The sequence below is a fragment of the Salarias fasciatus genome, chromosome 18 (assembly GCF_902148845.1).
Source record: "Salarias fasciatus chromosome 18, fSalaFa1.1, whole genome shotgun sequence".
In the NCBI taxonomy this organism is placed as follows: Eukaryota; Metazoa; Chordata; class Actinopteri; order Blenniiformes; family Blenniidae; genus Salarias; species Salarias fasciatus.
The window spans coordinates 9680065-9695628 of NC_043762.1; the positions used below are offsets into that span (position 1 = coordinate 9680065).

The 15564-nt window shown below is 45.9% G+C and overlaps 1 protein-coding gene across 3 annotated transcripts in view; it reads right to left on the minus strand.

Moving 5' to 3' along the window:
- The window catches only part of lig1 (ligase I, DNA, ATP-dependent), a 53158-nt gene extending 37659 nt beyond the window's left edge, over positions 1–15499 (minus strand). Inside the window, exons 1-10 of one of the 3 annotated variants that reach the window (XM_030115680.1) lie at positions 15343–15499; positions 14910–14972; positions 13021–13225; positions 10380–10548; positions 8832–8957; positions 7422–7715; positions 7081–7213; positions 4784–4870; positions 1929–1985; positions 1145–1203 (exon numbers count right to left, since the gene is read on the minus strand). In XM_030115680.1, the coding sequence (XP_029971540.1) occupies positions 1145–1203; positions 1929–1985; positions 4784–4870; positions 7081–7213; positions 7422–7715; positions 8832–8957; positions 10380–10548; positions 13021–13225; positions 14910–14972; positions 15343–15359 (1210 nt within the window). In that variant the 5' untranslated portion in view covers positions 15360–15499. Of the gene's footprint in view, positions 1–1144; positions 1204–1928; positions 1986–4783; positions 4871–7080; positions 7214–7421; positions 7716–8831; positions 8958–10379; positions 10552–13020; positions 13226–14909; positions 14973–15342 lie in introns of all 3 variants that reach the window. The other 2 variants (XM_030115678.1, XM_030115681.1) reach the window with 2 other exon arrangements.
- Positions 15500–15564: the final 65 nt, after the last annotated feature.

Below are 15564 nucleotides of genomic sequence, written 5' to 3' on the forward strand. Positions count from 1 at the left end.
AGTTAAAAAAAAGAAAGCTCAGATCAACACACTTAAAAAAAAAAAAAACACACACATTCAGGGATTCAAAAAGGAAATACACAACCAAACACACACACGGGCATGGAACTCCAACATGGGCACACACATGAAGAAACACAAAAAAACAGCGAATAAAGACACACAATCGTGAATGGAAACACCGAGATGCGAATAGAAGTACACAACAATCGACGAGTCAGTCATGAAAGCATTAAAACAGACTCACACATGGAGATACACACACACACACACACACACACACACACACACACACACACACACACAGTCTTGTATTTCTATCCTTGTGGGGACCGTCCATTGACTCCCATTCATGTCTAGCCCCTAACCCTGACCCTTACCCTAACCCTAACCCACACCACAACAAAGCCTAACCCTAAAGAAATGTTTTTGCACTTTTACTTTTTTCAGTAACAACAACATGGTCAAGAAAACACTGTTTCTCCTACTTAGGACCGGAAAAAGGTCCCCACAAGGCACGTCGTTCCACGTTTTGCTATCCTTGTGGGGACATTTGGCCCCAACAAGGATAGAAATACGAGAACACACACACACACACACACACACACACACACACACACACACACACACACACACACACACACACACACACACACACACACACACACACACACACACACACACACACACACACACACACACACACACACACACACACACACACACACACACCACACACACACACACACACACACACACACACACACACACACACACACACACACACACACACACACACACACACACACACGCTTATAGACAAGAAAACATTCTCATACACAGAAACTCAAGCACACATATGGAAATACACAACCAAACCTACAAAATCTGGCACGTAAACATTCAAACACATAAAAACTACCAAGACTACAAGACAGACACACACACACACACACACACACACACACACTCAGAGCCAAGGTCCCACAGGTGAACAGACGTGAGCACATCAATGAAGCGACTCGTCCTCCCACTTTTATGTGCAACCTGGCTTCATCAGCGTCTGCGTGATGGAGCGGCTGGCAGCCGGCCGCCGCCGCCGCCGTATCAGCATGCATTATGGGAGAGATAAAACAGCATTTACCTGGAGAGAGCAGCAGCACGGAGCGGAACAGGTTCGCCAGCGTCTCGATGTTCCTCAGCCTGGGAAATAACAGCGGGATTGCTTTGAGACGAGGAGGACGACTTAAACGAGTTTTAAGGCCGTCCTATAAACACTGCGGCGGGGCCAAACGAGATCTGCCTGGAGGTTTTAATCGGAAACGGGGAGCTGGAGAGGCTCGGAGATACAACGGGCCAGGATAATGATGGGTAATTGAAGGATCATTTCCCTTAAAGATTAAAAACGGAGCATGTTGGCAGACTTCGGTTCCAAGTCGTGATTTAAAACGTGTGATTTAGATTCCCCCAAAGCCGAAACTCAACATGCATTTTCTTACAAAAAAACTACATTTCTCTCTGGCTTCCAGTCAGTTTTTTTTTTTTTCCTCCATCATCAAGGCTTCCAAAATTGTTGGAAAAGAATTAAAAAACTCAAGTATGGAGGAAATGGTGGAAAAACGCACACGAGTGTTCCTAGAAGGTTTCCTGTTTATAAAATTTCTTCTTGTTTCCAGCACTACTGAAAAAAAAAAAAAAAAAACTAATCCAATTGTCTCACTTTGCCTGCCTGGAACGCTCTCCTCTAATATTATTCCAGAAACTCCCAGCAGGTAGCCTGCCTGGGTTGTAATCTTTTGTAAAAATGCCTCGCTGTGTAGAAACCCTTTGAAAGTGTTGCGATCGCTTCCTCCCAGACAGCGCGGCGCTTCCTGTGGGATTCAGAGGCGTCCCCACCAACCTCCCCCACCCCCAGATGGCACTCTTACCTGCCTGAGTCCTCTTCGATCTTCTCAAAGGTGCGGGCCACCGCCAAGTACGGCACTCTGGAGGGGCGGGGAGATGAGTTAGCAGTTAGACGGGCCAATCGGCACCAACAACACATTTTCGCGCCGTCGGCGACCCGGCCGGTCGGAGCAACCCGGCAATTAGCGCGACAAGTGGGAGCGGCTTTGATTCGGGGTCACCGGCGCCGCGTGGAAGGACGCGGGTTACAGATGCCATGTTGACAAACTAAAAAAAAAAATCGACTCCGCTCCATATGGCGAGACGGGAACGACCAGGGGAATAGCGAGCGAAGAACAAAGGCGTCCTGAAGGGAGCCGAGCGGCGTCGGGATTTTTAAGGCCTTTAAAGGCTCCACGGCTCACACTTGGAAATAAATCAACTCGGCGTTTGATTTTTGTTTGCGCCGTATATTCAAAATGACAGGAAAAATGTCTGAAAACCAACGCGGCGATGGGGGAGTGAAGCGGTTAGGCAGCCTCGCCTCACAGTGAGACGATCCCCTGATTGGTTCCGGGTACAGAATAAGTAAAAACGCATGAAATCCCACTCATTTACACATTTCTACCTGAAAACGCAAAAGTTTAATCATGTTTTGGGTGTCGGTTCACACGACAACGGAGCTCGGAAACACTGAAAACACAACTTTCTGAAAACGGCTCCAGAGGCGGAACTTTTCAAAAACACTCCGACTGAGTTTCTGTGGAAATGCACAGAGATTTTAGCTACTTGACTCTTAAACATTATGGATAATTGTCCTTTTCCAAGACATTTTATGAAACCTTTTCCCATTTTCCAAAGCCGTTTTATCTCTTTTACCTTTTTGGGACATTATGAGTCATTTCCACTCAGTCATTTTGAAAATGTGTTCAGAGAGAATAAAAATGAGATAAAAGCCTTTATTTCCATATGTCGTTCAGGCGGGTTGCAGACGGAATGGATTTCCTCTGACTTTCTCCCACAGCCTGAAAACCCGAGTTCAGGGTTAATAGACGACTGAGGTGTGAATGGGAGTCCGTTTGCCCCGTCATGAACTGCCCTGTCCGAAGTTTACCCCGCCTTTAGCCTGGCGGCTGAATAATCAGCCAAAGATGGAAAATCGATCGCACTTGCTGATCAGGGTGATGGAATGATCAATATTTGCTGTGCACTTTCACACGGTGCTTGACCTCAGCTGACCTTTAAAAAAGCAGGAAGCAGGAATTTAAGGACCCACGTACACAATCACAACTGTCATCTCTGCTGGTTTAAGCACAACGTCTCCAATCTACTGTAAATAAAGTTAAAGAAAAAAAAAGAAACAGCCTGACATTCGATTGCACTTCCTGTCCACACAGGAATCTCAAGCTTTGCAATTACCCGGGCAAGAATAATCCATCATGATCAATCACCAGGCATCCTGATGAAGCCTGTCAGCGCTGCCTGGGCAGCAGAAAGTGATTTCTAGATTTATTTTGGGATTATATTCTACTCGACAGCTTGACGTGGGGGAAAAGAAAGAAAAAAAAAAAAGAAAGAAAAAGAAACGCACTAAAGCCTGGCTGAAGCAGCGGCTTGATTCCCATAATCCAAAAACTTCACTGATCTTTTCATCCAATGATACATTATTGAAAAATGAGAATTGTATCAGGGCTGAGAAAATCTCACACTCTTCTGAGGGCTTCTTTTTTTTCTGTTTAAAAAAAAAAAAAAAAAAACTTAATATATCCCGGTAATCCCCCGGATCACAATTTCACCCAGATGCTGAGAATCGCTCATCACCATATGAACTTTCTCCCTCGCCGCTTCCTCTCCCTCCCATGTCAGTAGAAGAGGTGGGCAGGAGCGGGTTATGTGGGCATAAATCATTTTAAGAAGACATTTAGGAGTTCGGGAGCAATATGCCGTCCATCCATCTTCCTGCCTCTGATGTCCAGTTTGGGCTAAATGGGGGCTGCGGCTCGTCTCGGCCGCCGCGCCGCCGTTGGTCGACTTCCCACATTTACGCATTCACTTATGCACAGACATGCTTAGACACACAATTATGGGCGATTTAGAATCGGCGAATGACCGAGCGAGCAGCTTTTCTGGTTGTGGAAAGGAAATCTGAGCGCCTGAAAGATCCCAACGGGCAGAAACACCGGCGACGGTTTAAAGAGGAAACTATGAAAACATGATGGATTACGAGACGATCTGAACATTTACCAGTCAAACCGACACTTCTAGCTCCTCTTTCAGGCTTTAATGAGACGCGATTTGTTAGATTTGACTTTAAAGTGGCCGAATGTCACCTGCTGTCGGGACAAAGACGATCCGACGTTGTGCTGCTGGTAAATAAAGATAACTGAAGCACCGTTTCCACCAAACCGTGTGTCAAACCCTCTTTTCTCCATTTCCCCTGTGTGTGTGACCATTTTCAAAAAGTTGCACCTTCAGTGGCTCAAAGCATCGTTTGTGTAGGCGAAGGGCCTAACTTTCACCAAAGTGGTTTATTGAGGCGTTCGACGGAGCAAAGAGCCGCGATAATAAACAGAGAGATGAATGAAATTCTTCCTCCGCTCCTCCCTGGTTGCACATCACACATTCTGCTGATAATACGAATAAATTGTGAGGATATTACGTCTTTATGATGTAAAGTGCTGGATAAATGAAGTCTGAGAGCCCGTTTTCTACATTGCCCCCTCAAGACATTTAATTGCCCCCCGCCGTGCCGGAGCAACAGTCAACAGGAAAATGACTGGAGCTCCACGGAGGGCTTCATCTGCAGGATTAAGAGCTCCGCTCCTTCTCCCATCAATAAGCTCCTCATTAGGTTGTCGGTGCAAACGCGATCGAGCTGAAGAGTTTTCGTGTGACGTACTTCTGGCCGTGCTTCCAGCAGGCGTGGTCCACAGGATGGTAGACGCTCCTGGACGGATCGTAGTCGGTTGGTACCGAGGCGGATTCACTGAGAGAGAGAGAGAAAGACAGAAATGAAACCGATGTGTTATTAAACGGCGGTGACAGCTGTTGGGAGGCGCCGGCGCCAGCTCCGGTTTCTTTGTAGACACAGAGTCATCCGCGTTTTATCATAACAATGAGGCGCTTTGAAATATAATCAGCGTTTGGGGAGATTTTGTGGTTTTCCTCCTGGTTTCTTACACAACAAGCTGCAAAGTTCACTGCTGAGGAGACGCAGAGAAGAGGGGGAAGGAAAAGCTCGGCACTTTTAATTAGCGAGTCTCTCCCACATCAGTTATATTGGAATTATTTATGCTTGGGAGGAAAAAGTCAGATCGGGACGGTTTACAGCTTTTGTTTTGAGGCAAGACGTGAGAAATGGCCTGAACGGCGGGGAGAAGCAGCTCAGCTGGGAACTTTCCTTTGTCACTCCTTCACTTCACCGTCGCGCACGAGGCGGCGATGAAATAATAAATACGGGGATGAAAAATGCATCCTGCTCCCTCCTCCAGTTCGGAGGCTAAAAATAGTCGGTGGCTGGAATCGTTAACGTGACCTCAAAGTGACAAACTGGTTTATTTATACGTAATGAAGGCGCCGCGTTACGTAAGAAGGCGGTAACGTGAATTTAATGACGGCATTAATGAGCGGAGACACTGATTGGCTGAAAGCCCCGGCGTTCAAACCCTTGCTGAATTATGCATGTTCTCATTGTTTTCGCCTATTTCGCAGCAGATTCTTTCTGTAAATCAGATCAATAAATCCTGCATCAGACAGAAACCTCGCGTCGGTTCGGGGGAACAGCTGACCAGCCGGCGCGCTTCACTCCAGAAACGTCAATCACATCCCAGCAACAGCCCGGCGCACTTTGAAGTGGGTTTTTTTTTTTTTTTTTATAGGAAATCCATGAATGAACAGAAATAAAGAGGCACTCTGACACCTCTCAGCGGGTCTTTAAAGAGGAGAGCTGAGGTTTTTGTAGAGCTGGAACCAAACATAAAGAGGTGAACAGTGCTGATACCACGGATTGAAGTGTGTGTCTATTCTCTGAATGTGCAACAAAACCTGCCCATGAGCCACTATCTGCATTTTAAATGAACATCACACACACAGCATTCACTTTGGTGGGTGAAAAGAACCCCGACTGCACAATGAGGCCCTTCTGACGCCATGTTTTCAGTGAAAATGCAATGTTTTTTGGCATTTTCCTTTCAGAAAAGTTTAGCGTTTACTGTGCAACACATGCCTGCACTCTCCCTGCTTCAGCACACCTCAGTTTGATGTTGACGTCTTCATCAAGCTTGTGAAGAAGCCCAGTAATGAGTCCTCAGTGACGTTCGAGTCGCCTCCCCCGGCGCTATATCAGCATCTGTAACCTATCACTATCTCTTAGCTAAAAGGCGATTTGGAAAAAAAGAGAATCGATACCATTAAAACAAAGTGTTTTTTTTTTACAGCAGGACAACAGAGCAGGATGTTCAGTTCAATGCTCAGGCCTGCAACCTTCCTCATAACCAGAAAACATCTGAGGATGCAGAAAACTTGTTCTGAAGTTGCAAACTAGGTTCTTGACATAAATAAAATCGGCCCTGGCCTTGTTTTCACTCAGATTCAGGATCTTCTTTTTCCCTTCTTTCTTCTATCGGCCTCAGCCAGTAGATGGTTCCAGAAACTGTCACCACCGCCGGCCTTGAAAATCCATAGAAATCTCTAAATCAGTGCTGCAAGTCTGACATGAGCTCATTTAGACTTTCTTTCTTTTTTTTTTTCCACCTGTTCTGGCTCCAACTGGAGTCTTGGCTGAGCGTGTGCTTCGAGATAATTAAAACTGAAGTTCGCTCCAAAACACAGATGATGAAGATTCTGTCTGCTCGCTCGGCTGCAGCTGCAGAACAGCTTCCTCTCCTGCGCTCTAGAGGAGAGCTTTGAACTGCGACCTGTAGATTTCTTTTTTTTTTTTAGCTTTAAACTTAAGATTTCCCTCTGCATTCGCCGCCGAGCGTCCCGGTGTGCTCAACGCATTCAATCAGCGGAAACCCCAGCGATCGGACAGCTTTGGAGATGTGAGGTGAGAATATTGATCGTCCCGGTTCCTCCTCCGCCTACCAAACCACCCGGCGGTTCTTTCGCAGCCTCATCGATCGCGGCGTCAATAATAATTAAAATATCGGCGATGGCGAGCGCCGGGTCGGACGTGGCGTCTTCCACTCGTCTCACCCTTTGGTGTCTTTGCTCTCCTCCTCCGACTTCCTCCTCACGGCGCTCTTCTTCTCGTCGTCGCTCTTCTTCTCGTCGTCGCTCTTCTTTTCGCCTTCGCTCTTCTCCGTCTTCGCCGCCGCTTTCCTGGGAGCTGTTAAAGGCAATAAGGGAATTAATTGCAGACTAAAGGTGAGGGTGGGACAGAGGCTGGGATGCAGAATTTTTTTTATTTTTTTTGGCCATCTTGGTGAACTGATAAAAGCACAGCACAATTTAAGAGAACCTGCTTTTTCTTTCTTTTTTTTTTTTCCCCCCCTTTCCTTTTATGCAAGCACAGAGCTATGCAAATTCCTCCTCACCAAAGAAACTGCTGATGGGGGCTTTCTTGGCCGGCTCCTTATCTTTCTGCTCTTTTGCTTCTTGCTGCTTTTTCGCCGTTTGACTTTTCGGGCTGCCTCGGCCGTCCGGCCTGTCCTTTTCAGCCGCTTCCCTCTTGGCAGGGCCGGGCTCCGTCTCGTCGCCGGCCTTCTCCGCGGCTCCGTCTCTCTTTTCCGCCCCCTCAGCGCTCCTCTCTGCCTCCCCTTTGTTGGGGCTCTCGGCCTTTTCAACCTCCTCGCCCTTCGCTTCCTCCTCCATGGGCTCCTCGCTGTTCCCTGCACAAGGTGAGAAAGAAAAGGAGGAGATAAAAAGCGGCGGCGTTACTGTTTTTGTTTGTTGTTTTTTTGTTTTTTTTTTTGTGAGAGCTCATGTTTGAAGATAGTTTTCAGCGTAACGGCCTCCTTCAGTAAATGCCGCAGGTTATATTTCTGAGGGTTTCCTTTTCACCGCGGCGAGCCGAGTGGGAGAGAGATGACTATTGACGAACTGGCAGCGCCGGGGCGGCGGTACCTGCCAGGTGAAGAGCCGGACGTGAGGCTTTAATTTTCACATCCAAAAAAAAGGTGCTGGAGTGGCGAATCCAACCCGCACGAGTGATGCTTAGCTGGATAATTTGAGAGAAGAGGAGACGAGACGGGGTCGTTTCCCCGGCTGAGAGGGGAAAACAGCGAGAAAACTCAAGCTAGCACCTATTTTCACACTCCTAGCGAGACGCCGAGAGGGAGAGCGACAGGTGGCGGGTGTTAACCCCCCCCCCCCCGCCCCGCTCGCTGTTTGTCAGAGTCGCTCTGACTAAAGTTTCCAAACAAAATGAACAGGAGTCAAAGTGAAGCCGTATCGCGGAGCGGCGCTGCTCGCAGGCCCGGAACCGAAGGCGGGGGAGGCATATTAACGCAACACTCTGGATCATAATCACAAACGACGACTGGGAAGTGGAGCTGATGTGAGCTGCTTAGCAAGAAGCTGGTTTAAAAAGAAAAAAAAAAAAAAAAAAAACCATGACAAAAACTCAGGGACTTCCTCACCAATCAATCCATTCAGCTCTGCTCTGCTGAACGCTTCAGAAGGATTCTCTCAGATGCATCCAAAAAATGTTGTCTAGAATAAAGATGAGTATTGTGATGAAAATATATCATGACTAATTGATACCGAGAGCCTTGAGGGAGATGATTGGTGGAAACATGGCACGCTCCTTCAGGAGTAGACTCCTGCTGTGAGGGAGTAATTTCCTCTCTCCGTCTCAAAACGTGTTTTTTTTTTTTGGTTGACTGGTGACTTCAAACCAGCATAAAGTGTGAATTTATGTTCGCCTTTCCGATGACGGCCTCTAAAGGACGACCAGCGGGAAGCTGCCGTCCTGAACCGGAGTGTTTTCTCCGTCCTCCAACTACCTGCGCCGCTCGCCTCCACACGGGGACGCTTGTTTTGCTGACCCCGCTCCTCTCCGGCCTCTTCTGCCGCCGCCTCCTTGGGGCTGTCGCCATCGCTCAGCTTCCTCTTTGGGAACATCTTCCTCGCTGTGCACACACACATGCACACATGAGGAAAGCGAATGAGTCAGAGGAAGAGAGGAAGGAAGGAAGAATTAAAAAAAAAAAAAAAAAAGACATCCCAAATGAAATCACGCCGTGATCAAACAGAAAGAGAATATTGAGCTGAAAAGTCTGCTGCCTCTCCGCCGATGTGGGGCAACGGGGAGAGAAAAGAGCCACAGATACACACTCTGCTGATGAAAACATTAATTCCATCCTGAAAGACATTATGCAGCAGCGCAGCTTTACAGTTCTGGGGTAATTTCCTCTCTAATTTTATGCAGGAGCGTTGCTGAGGGCAAGTTTTGTTTCGGGCGGCACATCCGCCGCCGTCCTGCTCCTCGCTGGGGCTCTGCAGCGCAGGTAGCTGGTTTTCTTCTGCATATTATAATGGGAGCATTAACCCGGGACATTAGGAATGCAATTTCTGGTCAAATTAGAGAGTTACTTTAATGTGCCGTTGTCTCCGGCAGCGGCGGCGGCGGCGGCGGGGCTTTTTATTGTGGCGACGCACCACTGCTGAAAGCAAACACTGCAGTCATCAAACACAAAGAGAATGAGATGATGAGAAGAGGAAGGAGCCGCTGAAGGAGGATGAAGGAAACAAAGTGGGAGAGGAGGGGCCTCCCAAATGAAAACAAAAAACTGGAGCTCTGAGTCGCTTAAATTCTGCTTTTCAAGCCCCACTTTCCTGACGTGAACCAGCGCAAACGCACAGAAACGTGCACATGACAGGCCACCTGTCTGTTCTTCTTCATGCACAGACACACGTAAAACAGGGAACGTGTGTTTGTACCGACGGTCATGAGACGATCCCAGCTACGAATGTTTATGCTTCTTTCCAAGAAAGTTACCAGAAACCAAAAAAAAAAAAAAAGAAAAACCAAACAGAGAGAATGGGCTGTAATAATAGGACAAGACGCTCGGCTGCTTTCATTAGAGCCCAGTCAGCAGAACCGGCGCCTTGCAAGACAATGCAGCAGTAATAATATTATTATCGCCATGCAAATACATGCAGGAAAATAATGCCGCCGCAGACTCGAGGGGAGTGCACTTGTGCTTCGGGAAGATGAGATTAATGACGAGCGGAGCGGCGCGCCGCAGTCTTGAGGTTGTCAATCTGGAGAAACCTCAGAGATGAATGGAGCGGAAAAGGTGGGGAGCGCGCTCAGCTGCTGCCGGAGAACAAACTTCTCACGTTCGGTTTGTGATAAATGTCTCGTTTGCCACCCCCCCCCCCAACACTGAAAAATAATGTGTTTGGAGCCATTAGGCTCCTGCTAACAAGTAATCAAGTAAAATACCTGGCGGCGACAAACCCATCAATCACGCGCTGGTGTCAAAGTTCAAGGCGAATCCAGTGGGATTAGTCTTGAGAACAAGGAACGCGGCGGATCGGGAACTGACCGGTCTTGCGCTTGACGATCGCGGAGGGGGAGATGGAGCTGCCGGGAGTGACGGGGGTCTCCGGTGAGGCCGAGGACGCCGCCGGGGTGGCGGGGGTCCCCGGTGTGGCCGGGGCCGGCGGCGCCGGCGGCGGGGACAGGGGTGTGGGGACGGCCTTGAACACGTCGTCCTTCTGGAAGACAGCGGCAACAGGAAGTGGAAAACAACGAATTAGAATGAGACCAGGATGTTTCAGACCGCAGATTCAAACCCCGAATATCTTTTGATCCCTCCGTTTGAAACTCCAAAGGCTCAAATCAGATTGATTTTAACTGCATGACAGAAGGCATCAAACGAGCCAACGGCGCGACAGGACGACGGATCGTTATGTTGATGTGAAAATGGCATGATCTGATAATTACAGAGCTTTATTGTCGTCGTAAATTTCACAATGAAATCAAATGTGCCATTTTAGATGGGAGGGGGGTGGGGGGATTCAGTCACAACTTTAAACAGAAAATAAAAAGAAAGACAAATATTCAAACACAGTTCACTGCTGCTGATCGGCCGCCTTGCACTCAGGGAAAGAATGAAATAAATTTAAATGATATAAATGAGACGTCAGGAGCTTAAAAAGCACTGCGTTCCTTATAATAATCAATTAAACTATTAAAAATGACAGATCTCTGCGATCAATATAATAAGACACAAAAAGCTTAATGGGAGAAATAACTGCTTTTGTTTTGGAGGAACATACACCGACTGGTTCAACCCGCAGACGATACTGAAAATGCAGGACGAGACGGCAACAATTTAGCAGCTGTCCAGAGCAATAATCTCATCCGGACGCCTGTGGACTGATTCTCTCAGCGAGTCTGGAGGAAACGGGAGTCATTACTTTCCTTAATTTGTCGTAAAAGAGGAAACTAATTTGTTTATTGAACGTGGAATAAAGTCGCCGGGTGACCTGTCGACACGGGACAGAAGGAGGATGCAGACATCCGCGGCGTTCGGATCAAAAACACGCGCACACAAATGAGACTTGTTTTAAAGGTTTCTGCACATTCCTGCACTTTCAGACTTTAATCAATAGAGCTGGCAGGAAGCTGGAGTACAGGAGTTTTAAATTCTCCACAAATTACGCAGATAATGGAAGCAGGGCGATTTTCAGGACCGTGGTAAAAGGTTGTGAGCTGCTTTATAATCAATTCCCGTCGATAACTTAATGATCGGATCCGGATTTATTCTGCAGGAGCAGGAAAACGCCTCAGACATGCAGTCGGGCTTCACTGAAGTCTGTTTCCACGACAACGGTGCTCAACAGGAAACGCAACTTTCTGAAAACACTCCGTTTCCATGGAAACGAGGAATCGTCAGGTCCGAGTATGAGCGGATCGCTCCAAAACCCAGGTGACTAGTTCAGCGGTGGTTAAGCTAGCGGTTTCATTTCAACAACAAACGACAGCGCCGACTTGTGGCCAAACATGAAAACTACAGCGTTTTCAGCATTTCTGCCTTTTTCTTGAAAACTCACGTCTTTTTTCCCCAAAACATCGCCGTGTAAATGCAAAACCACTAAGTTTTCACTTGAAATACCACGAGTCACCTCAAAATGTATGTTTCAGAAACCAGAGTAAGAAAAGCTACGTGTGCACGGAGAGAACATGCAAACTCCACACAGAAAGGACCCAAACCTGAGATTCTAACGGGGTGATTGAAGCAAGGTGCGATCACCCTGACAAAACGCTACTCGTCCATCATCATCACCATCATCATCTCATCCCTCAATGAAGAAATAATGAATGACTGCTGACACATTGCGAGCCGGGCGGTTAAGAGAAGTGTTTATCACACAACAGGTGGTTGAACGACAGCCAAGGCCGATAATCAGGTCTTTTCATTATGTGGCTTATTGACAAACGCATTCAACACCGTGATTCACCCAACAATTACTGTGCCTTTGTGCGTCGGCGCTTCTCCCGTCACCAAACAAACAATCGGCCCTGATACGCCTACAGGAGCTCTAATAGACTTAATGAGCCTTAATTAGAGGTTACTGTGCAAATTTGGAACATTTGATGGCTTTCACACTTTCATTGTAACTTTGTGGATTCATGTGTGCGTGTGTGTGGTACTTACAATTCATATTTAATGATTATTACAGCCGATATATCTCACACAGAGCCCTGAATGCTTGGTTTGATGTTGACAACAGGAAACTCACAATCTGTTTTGAGCTCTGAGTTCAACAGCTTAAAGTTCAAACTGTCATTTTTATTCGATTCACTTGTTTTGTTTTTGTGGTAAATACGTGCAGAAGCAGGACTGCAGAGTGAATTACTGGTTATTAGATGAATATGAGACAGCCAATAAAGTGGAGAATTGTGATAATAGGATAAATAAACATATCATCTTAACGTCTTTGTGCCTTGAGATTAATTCTATAAAAGTGCTTGCTCCTCTTTTGAAATTTAATCATCACTTATTTGTGAATCTACTGCAATTTTCTTACATATTTTTAATTGAAGTTAAAAGCACGAAAGCATGGAAACACAATTTATCATGACTCAAACACTGTTTTATGCTGATCAAACTAAAGTGTTGGATTTAGTTTGATCACTTCCAACGAGACACCATTTGAAGAAGTGAAACTGGGTCTTACCTTGGCTGTTTTAGTGGCGGCTTCCTTGTCCGTTTTAGCGGCGGCTTCCTTCTCGGCCGGCCTTTTCGGGGCCACTGGTTCCTTCACAGCCGGCGCTTCGTCCTCGTCGCTGTCCAGGATCTGGCGGCTGCGCTTGGCGACCTTCTTGATGGGCGAGTCGACCTCCTGGACGCCGTTCTGCACCTTCAGAGGACTCTTGGCGGGCCTGCGACAAACAAAGCGGCGGGTTTAATTTACACCACGCCGCTCCAAAGTGCTAAATTAGGCGTTTAGGGAAAAGGACACAGACAACAGAGGAAGCTATAAAATAATGAAAACCTATAAAAGTGAAGTGAGCGCCGTTAAAAGAAGAGGTCAAAGCAATAATGGGAGAGTCGTTACATGAAGGCAAGTCAATTATAGAGAGTTTTAAGATACACTTTAAAGCTTATGGAGTCCGGAGATAATGAACACTTCTCATCAAAGCAGGGCAGAGATGAGAAACGCCAGCATCTCTTGATTCTAACGACGGGACACAAAAAGTTTCACTTTGCAACGGAGACCCGCCAACGAACGAAGTGAAGACCCACACTTGAAGAATGAGCTTCACCGCTTTGTTTGGCTGCTTTTTGATTTCATCTACATGCCAGAGGCATTTTCAATTTCACTATGAGAGTACAATGCCTAATAGGGGGAAAAAGCATGTAAAAAAAAAAAAAAAGAAGAAGAAGAAAAACCGTTCAGAAATTAGGAAAATATGATTAACATGGCAAAATTGTCCTTCCTTCCAGTGGCCACATCACTTTCTAGCTTCTCCCTGTAAATAGCGTTTGCTGTTTTGATTAATTTAATCCTTTCTCTGCTCGTATTAGCCACCGTTAAGCCTTGTACATATCAATGTTTAATAATACATTTTAATTATTATCCTGTCATATTTGATAGTCAGCTCTCTATTGTGCTGAGCAACGTTGAAACTAATTTCCCTCTGAGATTGATCAAGGATTTGTACTCTAATCAAAAATTATCTGAAAAATGCAGGAAAAGAAGGATGAATCTGCCAAAAAACAAAAACAGCACAAACGGTACAAAAACAGCTTAAAATGTTATTAAATGTTTACCATCGTTCATAAATTCAACATAAGACACAGTTTGTGTACATGTTTCAAAACTACTGATTATATGAAACGTCTGAGGCTGAGTTTGACTCATTTTAAAGTTTCAACATGTTTGATTTGGTGGAAAAATCACAAAAATGTGCTCTTTTGGTTGTAAAAGCTCTAGAAGTTGATGGAAACGTTTTCAAGTCCCACTGGAACGATTTTGTTGAGCTTTGGGGGTCTGATCACACTGAAAACGTAAATTTCCTGAAACGATGCGACTTCGTAAGCACAGCACACCCCCCCTCACACTATTAATCTCAACAAATGACCTGCAGAATGCACAAAGCGTTATCAATTCAGCTCTCTTCATACGGGATCTCAGTAGACCAGGTTGGTCATCTCTTCTGGAACATTTCTCTTGTGTTTCAGCTTCAGGAGAAACACACGTTCAAGCAGTCGAGGTAACAAGTCCATCATCGACACCCGAGGGCTTCTGGGTAAACCTGAATGTGCGATCATGTCTATATGTTCGAGTACAGAGCATTATGGGTCAATAAGAAGACATTCATGGTGAACATGAACCCACAATCAATCAATCTGAACGTTTAGTGAAGTGTTCGTGGAAATAAGATTTAATCGAACGGTGTAAACAGTTTAAAATCTAAAAACCACAGGGAAATTCAAGAGTTCACCCACTGAAAGGGTTTTTTTTTAAAGGCTTGATAACAAATTAACTGAAATTGGATAGGATTCGCTCCAGTGGATTCTCTAAAAAAAAAAAAAAAAACTGCATAGTGCAGAAAATCTTACTTTTTCACTGGTTCATCTGACGTCTTCTTCTGGCTCTCCTTGCTCTTCGGCTGGAAAAAGGATCTGGAGGAAAAAGACACAATTACCATCATTTCATGGACCGATGCTCGCTGCGTAGGAGAACTTTTATTAGCTTATCAAAACCACTAAATATATGATCATATAGTGCAGCCATGTGTTTCTGTAAGGGTGTAATGATTTTATCAAGCCATGAAAAACCTTGTTTCACATTAATATGAGCAACATTAACAACCTTCCGAATAGTCCGGGACGGCTGCAGAGAATCACAGAAATGTTCCGAGTGACGTTTTATGTCGGTAAAGACGTATTTATTCAGTCAAACCCGAGCAGAAGCTAGCAAACACAAACACTGTCAAGCTAGCTCGAACCAGGAAGATAAACACAAACTTTCTCCGAGCTTGTTTTTACTCACGCGATACTCCGCTGCATGTTGTCTCCTAAAGGTCTTCTTTCTCCGCTTCTTGCTGAGTTGATAAGAATTGTGAATAAAGCGCTACTGAAGTTCCTCGTTCACAAACACACGCACAAAAAACAGCAACTCCCGCGCTGCGAGACGGAGAAATCACTTGGAATATTCGGCGCCAAAGTGACAAGCGCGCAAAGATCGTTTAATGTGATGATGAATCACTCTGCT